This window comes from Dama dama, chromosome 15 (genome assembly GCF_033118175.1).
Source record: "Dama dama isolate Ldn47 chromosome 15, ASM3311817v1, whole genome shotgun sequence".
NCBI lineage: Eukaryota > Metazoa > Chordata > Mammalia > Artiodactyla > Cervidae > Dama > Dama dama.
Genome location: NC_083695.1, coordinates 33,838,532 through 33,850,679, shown reverse-complemented (window position 1 = coordinate 33,850,679; position 12,148 = coordinate 33,838,532). Strand labels below are relative to the sequence as shown.

General features: G+C 38.3%; 1 protein-coding gene across 6 annotated transcripts in view; it reads right to left on the bottom strand.

Moving 5' to 3' along the window:
- The window catches only part of KAT6B (lysine acetyltransferase 6B), a 181,047-nt gene that overhangs the window by 46,618 nt on the left and 122,281 nt on the right, over positions 1–12,148 (bottom strand). For 4 of the 6 annotated variants that reach the window (XM_061161890.1, XM_061161889.1, XM_061161891.1 and 1 more), the window contains 5 exons: positions 8,108–8,223; positions 7,782–7,863; positions 5,245–5,377; positions 1,388–2,319; positions 271–392 (listed from right to left, as the gene is read on the bottom strand). In XM_061161890.1, coding sequence (XP_061017873.1) covers positions 271–392; positions 1,388–2,319; positions 5,245–5,377; positions 7,782–7,863; positions 8,108–8,223 — 1,385 coding nt within the window. The remainder of the gene's footprint in view (positions 1–270; positions 393–1,387; positions 2,320–5,244; positions 5,378–7,781; positions 7,864–8,107; positions 8,224–12,148) is intronic. The other 2 variants (XM_061161893.1, XM_061161894.1) reach the window with 2 other exon arrangements.

Genomic DNA, 12,148 nt, shown 5'->3' with positions numbered 1-12,148 from the left:
CCTAGAAGCATTTTTCAAAATCTACCTCAACAACTGCTACTCTGGCCTATTTTGTGAGACCAGCTGAGCCATTACCAACTTGTCAGAGTGAAGACAACTCAAAGTCAATACTTTTGAATGTACAGTCAACAGAAATGATGGTAGCAGTTAAAGAACGACAAAGGGTTTTGAAGGGGATTCTTCATAAAATCAAGGCAGTTAATTTCACACTAGTCAGATACAAAAGTCATATATTATCTTTGTTTCTGGAATGCAGTATTCTGGCCTTACCTCCCAAGACAGTTCCTGGGCCTGCTTGAAAACATCCAAATCCTCTTCAGTAACGGTATCCTTGTTTCCAATCACATTTATATCTGTACTTTCCTGTTTGATGCTTATTTTGATTTCCGTATCTGTCATTTAAAACCAGCAGAAAGTGTATTTACTGACTTGCATCATGAATAACCACCATATAATTACCAAAATGGTACCAAATTAGCACAGTGGGCAAATAGGGAATTTTATTTTTTTTTAAAAGCTTTATAAGCTTTAACATCTAAGCACTACTCATAGATCCAGCAGTACCTTTTCCCTGCCGTACCCAAATTATTTGAACTATCACTGTCATCTTCTTATAGCTTCAGTAAACAAACACGGGAAAGTAAGAGCAATACAAAGCAAAATCAAAGTTTTCAACCAAGATTAGAAGGCATATCAATGTCTAGGTATAGAATTCCCATGATCATGTTGGAGACAATAAAATCTATCATTCTGTCCCAATGACACTTATCTTGGCTTTTGTTTTATATAAAGGATAGCAAATGTAACGGGCCAATTTGTTAAATGAAATCATGAAATCAGTTTCTCCCTGAGGTGAATACACACACAGACACACTCACATCCAAAAAGCACACTTCACAGAATCACAGATCAGGCTTTGCCGAGAAGGAAGCAGGATGAACTTTGTTACGAGAAAGCAATGGACAGAGGGAAAGGAGAGCCGGCGCCCCCTGCTGGAAGCGCGCACAGCACGTGGCCGCAGCGCTGCGGCTGGAGAGGCGGCGCGGGGAGCAGTGTGGCGGAAGCGGGACAGTGGCTGTTCATGCGGGACCACAGAGCCACAAGCAACGCTATGACGGCATCTGGGGGGGTCCTAGTGTCACTACAAACGGAAGTAAATCATAAAAGTGGGAGAGTATTAGTTGAAAAAATAATGTTTTGGAGGTTTAGTCAGCATTAGGAAAAGGTCAAAGTTTCACTGCTTCTGTATGAAAGTGAAGTTGAGAACAAGAGAAATAGCTAAGACCTATGTGACAAATAGGAATTGATTGATTCTTTTTTTTTTTCCGGGGGTTGGGGAGAAAGGGACGGGACGCAGGTTTGGTTGGAGCTTTGACCTTTTGCTTACCATCATCCTGATCAGGTTTAATCCTTCCGTCTGTCAAGCTCCCCTTCCCTGGTGAGGGGGTCCCCATCTGAGGGGTCACTTTATATTTTAACCTGCCTAGCATCCTGTGCTTTTTAAGGAAAGTTGTTCGCTTGAAGTGAGCAATTGCTTTAAAAATACGTCCTCTAGCCATCCCCCAGCTAGAGGAGGAGGAGTGAGAAATAAACCTACTTCTAATATCTCTTTTTCCAAAGAAATGGGCTTTAGATTTTGCTGTGAGAGGGAATTCGGTTTTACGACGCATACGTTTAGGTGGTGCATAACTTGGGTGTCCCTTTTGGCGAGACTGTCCCTGAGTGGTATAGATATGAGAGAGTCCGTCAAAGAGTGCCTTCAGCTGGCTGTTATTAGTAAGACTGCTAAAGGAGGGCACGCTGGACTGGCTGGAAGAACTCTGGGGAGAGGTAGAAGAAACAGAAGTGCTGGACTTTTGTGAGCTGGGGCTCTGACCAGAGATGGGGGTTGGAGGTGGGAGTGAAGAAAGTGGAGGTTTTAGCTTTTGTGTGGTACCTGGAGCCAACACATGAGAAGTGCATGACTGTTTCTGAGAGACCTTTTTCCTTGGACGATAGTGCTTTGAAAAGTCTATTATTTCACCTCGTGATCTGCGACCATCAGGTGATGGTGTAAAAAACTTAGTAAGGCCATCAATGAGCCCTTTGGTTTTCTTGTTAACTTTAAGTGTAGAGGCAGAAATGTAGGTGGAGGTGGTGGTGATTTTGGTGGTGGCACCAGGCCGAGTGGGGTCTGTAACAGCCAATCTGCTGCTTGAGTCCTTCCCAGATGCAGCATGACCGGATGAAGGTGTGGTACAGACTTTAGTCTTTTGACCCCTACCAGGTGACCCCCTTCCTGTGAATGCATTCATGGATCCTTCATCACTGGTTACAGACCTAGGCAAAAATTTAGAGAATAGTATCAGCATTTAATAATAGAATTAAAGGTATCTAACACAAGTTTATAGCAACTAGATGCAGTCAACGGGCTTAAACTTAAAAAACTGAATTGTAACCCTAAAGCCCTGCTTGTGTGTGTGTGCCTTCACTGAGGTGCTTTTTTCTGTTGGAACAGGTTATAGCCACTAAGGTGGCAAGTCATGATTCTCCCAGGGCCTGTCCAACAGGGACTGGAAGAATCATGTGGACCCAAGGGCATTATGAGTAAGAAAATTTTTGAGGAGATTAAAACATCACCCAATGGTTTCATTATAATTAAATAAAAAATGTTACCCCTTGTGTCATTACACATAATTGTGATTTTCTGAAATGCCTTTTAAAAGAAGTATTAAAGGAAATAAGTCATAAGTATTATCTTGAAGTGAAAGAAGAAACTTATATAATCTCTAGTTAGAAGCAATTTTAACTCAAATGGAAAATTTATAGAAACAGAATTTAGTTTTTATCTATAAATTAGTTTGTTTTTTTTTAAAAGAAAACATTAAAAAAAAAATACCCTCTTCCTCTTAGCATTTTATGCTTAGGATGATAAGATAACCAATAATACTCTCTAAGTAGAGGAGACAATTAATTGCAGCATAAAATATTGCTGAAAAAAGGACAACAATAGCAAAAAACTGAAGAAATGGTTAAAGAAAAGCTACAGCAGGTCAGACATGACATGGAGAGTCTGGTGGAGAAGCAGCACATTTACCATGGTCATTATCAGACACCTGGCATCAGAGTCCCTACACACTGGTTCTGACTGCGATTTCAGTTCATGTGAGGCTGGTTCTGCTCATGCAGCTGTGAGCTCAATGGAGACCGGAGGTCACTGCTAGCACGGCTGCCTACAGGAACGGCAGCTGCCTGCCTCCGCCTCAGGCTAGGGCTTGGAAAGCCACCCGTTTTGCAGCAGAATTTTGTACAACAGAAACATGTGCATGTGAATTATGGCAGTGCTGGGGCCCGAGAACGGACCTTAAAAATTATCAGTTGAGCTGACGGCTAGTAATGAAGAAATGGAAGCCTGAAAATGATATGATCTTAAATTATAAAAATATCTGAAGTAATTACAAAAAGAAGAGCACAGTTTAGTGGTTATCCTGTACATAGAGATTTGATGAACAATTTCAGCAGTCGCCCTAAAGGGGAAGCTGGCGTAGGTCAACGGAGCAAGCTACTAAGGCTCATCTGGAGCAGCTCAACCGCCAGGAGCTTCGCCCAACGCCACCGAGTCAGCCAAATCAGGTTAGAGCTGGAGATCTCGAGTGTCACAGTGAGAGTCACCAATAAACAACTCATCCAGGCTAAAATGTTTTGCATCAGAATGTTACATTTGGACTGTATCTGGAATCGATTGCCCAGAAAGGATAATACGCTTATAAAGCATGTAAAAAGGAAAACTCTCCAGACTGTCTTAAAAATTCCTAAGCTCAAAGGACAATTTTGGACAAACAAAAAGTTAGGATTGGTGCCAGATGTAATTTTCAGCTGTGTCCTTTGTTTAGAAAGTTTATATCCTAATTCGGTTTTTTAAATTGGGCCCTGAGGATACAGTCCCATTTCAAGAACAATGCTTAACACTGGATGAATGCAAAAACACATAATTCCTACTTCAAGTGATGCTAATATGAAAGATTTTATTCATGAATATGTTTCATGTTTCCCTCTACAAATTAACACAAATTCCATATTAGAATGTCCACCAGTTAGAAGATTTTCATTAAGTTTCACAAAACACTCTAGAAAGGAGCATGCATTTTCTATTTCTCCTTTGGGAGATAAAAGTGCAGGAGGATACTGTTTTCCTGAGAGCAGGTAATAAAGTGAATTGCTTCAGATAAAACTAAGGGAGAGGGGAGAGTAAGCAAGTAAGACACCTGGTGTTTGTTCACTGTGTGTAGAGTTCCTGTTCATTTCTACGTCACAATGACCCTTTCACTAAGCCCAAAGAGAAAGGCAAGGGTCTTACTGACAGAGCTGCTTCAGATATGCAAGTCTACAGATTTCATTTCTAAACACCTTACCTAATGCTGATATTCAGTTCTATATTCTATACGGGTTAAAAAACAGACACACTCATTACACCTCTTTTCTCTACTTCTGTAATTCCAGCTAAATGTTCTATTTGGCTTTAATGGCAACCACATGGCAACTAGGCTAGAGGAAATGGGGCTAACATAGCATTGGGTTGGCCAAAAAGTATATCATTTGGATTTTCCCTAAGATGTTATGCAATAACCCAAATGAATTTTTTGACCAATCCAATAGAACTGCATGCTACTGCAAATATATTATTTTGTTTATATGTTTGTATACATGTGCACATACCAAATGGTCCTGTCTAACTCTCTGGAGGCAAACATTAGGACAGTCATTTGCAGATTTCTCAGAAGCTTCTATTTCATAAAAGGGATCTTAAAAATTTGTAATACTACATTAGCACCAGAAACGAGGAGTATTTTTCTAAAATGTTATCTGGGGTAACAAAAGAGAGTCATTATAGATGTGAACAAATCCCTCTCTTGTTTTAAAAATTCCTATAAAAATATTTATATAATTAAGCTCTTTTAATGCTCAGCCAGTAATAAAGTAGGCACAATGAGTGTTTCCAATTTTTACATTCTGCTTCTATCCTGCTGCTTGAAAAATGTCACTAAGCATCACAGATACTGGCAACAGAAGACCTCAAAATGCCAATTGTAATTTTAAATGTTATTTTCAAAAAGATTTCCACAGCTTATGCAAAAGAAGAAATATTCCTCATCCCTTGAGTTTGTAAAAATGATGCTAAAAAGTTAATGGGGTCTAAGGGGGTTACAATCAACTGTATTTTAAAGCACAACATAAAAGATTTTTTTTGATAAGATCTCAACCTACAACAATCGTTGCTTTAATTTATTTTTCGGTCGTCCAATGGGTTTTGCATATCGTCGTTTTATTTGTGCAGCTTTCTCATGAAGTAGTTTTCTTCCCTTTTTCTTTGGTCTGCAGACTTGGCAAATCCACATCCCTGAATTAATATATATATGAGAAAAATATTTTAATGTTTCATTTTAGGAGAGAGATTAAATATAAACTGCAGCTGTAATAAGCTGCCCAAGGATGGCTGTATGCAGAACTTTACCCTAGAAGGTGGATCGTTCCCTTTTGTCATTCTCCTCGGGAAGCTGTCACTAAAGGTCAGCTTTCCCAGGGTCAAGTGATGAGAGCAGAGGGCTGACCCGTCTGCGAATTCTTCCAATAAGGTTTTGCCCAACATGAAACCAAGCCTCCCTCCACCACGTAAACACATGTGAAAACCCAGTCTTGTCAAATATTATATATTTTTGGATTTGAGGGAGACATTTTTAAGTCAATTGGAACATTTTTAAGTCAACTGGAACTTCTAGGAAAAAAATACTTGTTTTATCATCTCTTTTGGGGAATTTTCTATATTAAATAAGTTATAATTCTAACATATAGTTTTTTAAATTAAAACTTAAAACATTTAAGTACTGTGGAGTTACAATAACTTGAAGTGTGGCATATGGAAGCAGGTCAATGGATAAGAACTAAAAGGCCAGAACAACGGTTTAGCATATCGTAACGATCATATTTCAAATCAGTGGGGAAAGGATGAAATGATTCAGAAAGGGGTGCTAGAACAAATAGATGTCTATCTGGAAGGAAAATAATTACTTCCTATCTTTTATAAACACAAATTCTAGGCAGATGAATATTATGTGACAAAATTAAATGTTTTAAGCAGGAAAAATACATGGCTATTTACATAATTTAAGCATGACTGACACTTAAGACTGAAGCCATAAAGAAAAAGATTCATGGATTTGACTACATGAAAATATAAAGAGATTCTGCAAATCAGTAAGAAAAAGGTGAAAACCCCTAATAGAAAAATGATTAACGGATAAAAACAGGTGCTTTACAAGATGATCTACAAACAGCCAATAACCAAACACAAAAAAATGTTCAAATTCACTAAAGAAAATAATTATCAGACATTTTTTTCTATTATCTAACTGGTAAAAAACTTAAATATTAACACTGTATTGCATTGAATCTAAGCTATTTATGACTACAAGATGCATCTGATTTCAAAGATGTTAAAATGTTTTTAAAAAATGTGTGTCTTAGATTCAATGAAATATAGTAATGGTGAGTGTTGGTCCTCATACAGGGAAACAGGTATTCTCATACACTGCTGGCTGGCCTGAAAACTGACATGACCTTTCATGGACATAGCTTTCAACCCAGAAATTCCTCCCTGAGGAATTTATCTTAAGGCAATAATTGTTGATGAAAAAATTGGAAATATTTGTAAGATTCACTAGACAAAATTGGTTAAATTTTTTTTTTTTTTAAAAAACATGGGGTTGCAAAATCAGTTATGTTCAGGAACCACCCAGGTATAATACATGTGACTGAAGCAAGCTGGAATGTGAAGCAACAGGTAGCAGTAAGACTGAGGCAGAATGGAGCACTGGCAAATTCAAATTAAAAAATCTTTAAATATAGTACCAGATCTTCTGTAACACAGTTAAGAGAAGTCTCAATAAAACATTTCTGTGGCCCACAGACATCATGCTTATAATCTCGGCTCTATATACTACAGAGTTCTACACACTCATTAAAAACTATCTTTGGGAGAATATTTAATGATGTGGGAATATGAGGATCTATTGTTAAGAGGGAAAAACCATAAACATGTACAGAATTTTCCATTTCTTTTTAAAAGGGTGCGTGGGGCAGGGAAAGAATTTCTAATTGATTATTCTTTCCGTTCCTTTTTGTCAATTGGTATTTTCTAAATTTTTCACAATGAAAATGTATAAACTTTGTAATAATAAGGCAAAGTTATTTACAATGTTCAATATATTATCATGTGAGAAAAAGAAGGCTGAACTTGGCTGACTACCCAATAAACAGAGAAGAAAATCCATATTCTATATGGATATACCCATGTAAGATAGTTCAGATCTTCATGTTCAAGATTATCAATCAACAGCCAAGAAAATGGTGATGGCTCCTGTCATAGGACTTTTTTGGAGTCATCATTATCACCATCACCGAGAACAGGTAATGTTTTACCTCTAAATGCTATACTAAACAGCATGGAAAATACTCTAAACTTTTGACCTACCTAGTCTAAATTTATTCTAATGGGGAGTGGTTTTAGGAGAGGAATGAGCTTTTTAGTCCTGGGTCTGAAGTACAGTATTTATTATATACATTACCCCCAAACTATAAGCTTTTACACTTCTCTGCTCACAACCTGTACTAAACCCACAAGTATAAGGAAGGTAGGAGGGATGAAAAAATGCTTAAAGAACCTATACACTCGTGAGCTGTCAGACATTAGGACTAGGCTAATGTGTACCTAATAAAGCACATTTTTAATAGGTTTAAAGGTTCACCTTTTGGCATTCTGGAAAGTGGGGGATCACAGCACTCCATATGGAATCCTCTATCACAGGAGTCACAGAAAAGCATATTATCCTGTAATGTAGCATATTAGAGACTAATTGAGACTGAAATCAACTGTAAAAGGCCACAAATTCTTATGTTATCTGGTTAACAATAATAAAATATGATAAAGCGGCACCATGATCCCTGCTGACATTTGGTATCACATGTACCTAAACATTTAAAAAGAAAATAGCAGCAATCTACAAAAATGAAAAACCTTAACACTGAAAGCTAACAATTTACCTGGAGAGAGGATATTGAGAGCCATACTTACCGCATTTTTGCCTTGGATTCGACATGCACTGCATGTCTTGCATTCAATGCACTGCCACCTTAAGGCCTTTACATTTGTTGTTAATTCAGGACAAAATTTCAAACAGGATGGGTGTCCTATAAGAATAAAAAAACAAACTGCTTTATGGGAATGGTGCCTTCAATTTTTTAAACTCCCTAATATTTAATAGATAGTGATGATGTCAGCCAAAGAACCTCAGGAACATGAAAATACAAAAGAATCGAAGAGTCCAAATTATATTTCCCCTTCTGCCCTTCCCCCTAGCATCGATATGTGACAGAGTGACTGTAAAGTGTTTTCCCTAAGAGAAACTTGGAAAATGTATACCAGTTCTAATCACAAGTCCTGGAGAACTTGAAGATAACGTATGCTCAGATCACGTTCTCATACCTGTGCCTCCTGTTAAATCTCTTGCCCTTGCCCTCTTCATCAACCACCATCTACCCCAAAGCTTTCTGGCCTGCTGGCCTGTGAGGAGAGTGCTGAAGTTCAAATGATTCCTACTTTCTGCGTGTAATGAAATCATAAAACATAAAACAACAGTTAACTAAATAAAAATCTGACGCTGTTTAACATAATACAATGAACAAATGCAAAAAAAAGAAAAAAACTCAGTAGTATACAAAGAATATCCCATTGCTGGGATATACAAAGAAGACACTATTGCCATCTTGCCCCTGGGTTCCTGAACTTAAAACCTGTAAGTGGGAGTTGTTTAAGTCGTTAAGTCACATCTGGCTCTTTGTGACCCCACTGACTGTAGCTCACCAGTCTCCTCTGTCCATGGGATTTTCCAGGCAAGAATACTGGAGTGGGTTGCCATTTCCTTCTCCAGGTGATCTTTCCAACCCAGGAATCGAACCCAGGTCTCCTGCTTGGCAGGCGGATTCTTTACCACTGAGTCACCTGGGAAGCTCTGTAAGCAGGAATAGAAACAGTGAATTGGGGAGTTAAGAAGTTGCAAAGTCCAGGCTACACAGAACATGCCAAGAAGCATACCCTTAGCAAGCATCTCACATTTTTCTGAGAGTTCAGCTTTTCTACCCTGTTTTGGACATACTTTTCATCTAGCAGCTCTCACCTCACACAGGAAAACTGGAGACCCCAAGGGATAGCACCACTTAAGAAAGTCAGCCAGGCTACACTGAGTAATAGATCTTTCTGAAAGGTTTGGGGAGTGAGAGTCCAGACACTGGAAGTTTAAAATCTGATGGTCTTTTATCACATAAACCTGAGACCTCCAATTTTGATTTTAGTTTTCTAAATCTGGTCTTAAAATAGTACGGATGTTAGTAAATCCCATGTGAAAGAACTTTATAACCAAGCTGCAAAAGAAACCTGAGGGGTAATAAAAAAAAAAAAAAAAGCAGATTCTGCAATTTCAAAACTGTTTTATAATTTCCTGACTTTGGCAGGCTCATTGTTTAAATATGTATTTTGGGTTGCTGCCAAAAAGGTCCTCCTCCCTAAAGCTTAACAGGTGCTTCATAAAATTCCACCCACCAGGAGATTTGGCTTTTTGAAGTAAAAACATTCAAAATCAATCATCAATACTGTTAATAAAAGCAAACTATTCCTGAATTTAAAAAAAAAAACAAAACCAAAAACCTAAACATCTGTATTTAAGATGTTGAGCAAATAAAATGTTGTCATAGGATTATGACCTCAGGCAGTAGACACCCAGGCAGATGCATTTAACCTATGACACTTTTCTTTTACAAGGGCTTCTCTCATTCAAATGAATGTTGGGGTGGGGGGCAGGTTTATATATATAAAAATGGTATCAATCACCTCTTTCTGCTCAGGAATAGCAAACAAAGACAGCTTGCTTTTTGACTTTAAGAAGTATACTCTGAAGAGGGAGGGGAAGGTCTACTAAGATCAGGGTTTTCCCACCCCCACTTACACAGGGGGGTAAAAACTGAAGTTTTAAAGAACAGCAATTTAAATTCCACCCTTAAAATGGGTCCCATCAGCTTAAAAGTATACCATTTACTTCTCTTTTTTCTTCCTTTTTATTACTTCCTGTAAGTCATACATCACTAGCACATATGACCTCAATTTCATGCACTAAATTTTTCTCTACATTAAAATCTGCTTTTGTACTTTGTAGCTTAATATCCAGCAACTAAGGTAATTCACATCATATTATAGCTCACTACTTTTTTCTCAGACATCCTATAAAAAATAATTTTTAATAATTAATTATACTTTTGAAAGTTAATGGATTTCAGCCACTTTCAATCAAGAGCAAGGAATATTCTTCTTCTTATTGCTTCCTCTCACTTTTAAGTAATATTATATTGCAACTACTACCATTTAAGCTACCCTGTCAAATTCTAAAATCTTCAGTCTATCTTTCCTTTAGGCAGCAATCTTACCTTTATTTAGCTCAAGAGAATTGGCCATAGATCCCTTCCAGCTCTAAATTTCTATGATTCTGTAAAGGATGCTGAGGGATGAAGAAACGTTTCCATTTTTATTTTCTCACGGCCAACTTTACACAAAAGACTGTGACTGAGTCTTGATACACTAGTACATAATCTACAGTAATTAGAGAAAGGACAGCAATGCTATTGATAATTCAATTCCTTACCTCCCATTTTAGCCATTCTGTAAACTCAACAATCCCCTCTAAAATTTGGGTTCTCTCTGCTGACACAATTCATGGTGGTTTACATACATACACACACACACACACACACACTCTCTCTCATTCATTCTTATACCAGCACATTTTAAGCACATTTGATAACTTACAACAGTTTTACCCAGCAAAACGAAAGGAGTACTGTTTAAAATTAAACAAGTACCAATGAGACCACAAGTCAGTAGAAGTGATTTTTGAGTAAAGTATTATGGAAGGAAAAAACCACGAGCTCTGTAGTAGACTGAACAATGCCCTCCAAATATGTCTATCTGTAATCCCTAAAACATACAAATATATTACTTGACATGGCAAAAGGCGCTTTGCAGATGTGACCAAGGGTACAGGCCTTGAGATGGGAGATTATCCTGAATTATCTGTGTAATTATTCCAATCTAATCCCAAGTACTTAAAAGCAGAGAATCCTCCAGCTTGGTCAGTAACATGAGACAAAAGGAGGAGGAGAGGTTCAGAACAGGAGAAGGACTGCACCCAGTGCGGGGTGGGGAGGCACATAAGCCAAGGAACACAGGCGTCCATTAGGAGCAGGGAATGCTGAGTAAGTGACAGCAAGAAATGGGGAAATCGGTCCTGCATATGCAAGGCACTGAATTCTGTCTACAGTTTTGTGGTAATTTGTTACAGCAGCAATGGAAAAACTATGAAAGACTCAAGACACTGGGTCCCTCAGATCAGTTATCTGACCAACTACCTGTCCATTGAAGACATGATGAGGAAAAGGACAGACATTATAGATCACATGGTCCAGAGGAAAGACAACCATTAGACAAGAATTAGGGTTGGCTGGCTTGGAGATGTGGGCAAGTCTAGCAGGAGGTTAGAGGAAGGCCTTCCTAAAAAGACACCCAAAGGATGAGTGAGATCAGAGGGGAGCAGAGGCGGGCAGGGTGGGAGAGAGCAGCATGTGCAGAGTGACAGGAGAACACGGGGATGAACATGGGGACATTTAAGAAGAGGAAAGAAGTTTGATATAACCTCTTTATAACCTCATATAGTGTGACAGGGATGGTGATGTGCAAAGGGGTCAACAGAAGCCCAATCCAGAAGAGTGTTTTGGGCTTGGATTTTTCCTAAGGTTAACTGGTGGACACTAAAAATTCTGTGATTAGATTTATGGCTTTAAAAAGTAATTTATGCTGAAGTATGCAAAATGGATGAGGAGAAAGTATGAAGATTAAAACTAGCTTATTATCATAGCAGCTCTGAGCAGGTCTGGTGAAGGCTGTGGATATACTGAGGATGTACAATACATATTAGGATGTACAATCAATGCATTTTTGGGAATTTCTTCCTATGAGAGAGTAGGACAGAGGAGGGCTTGTAGAACTGAACGAGTAGCTGGTGGTGTGCCA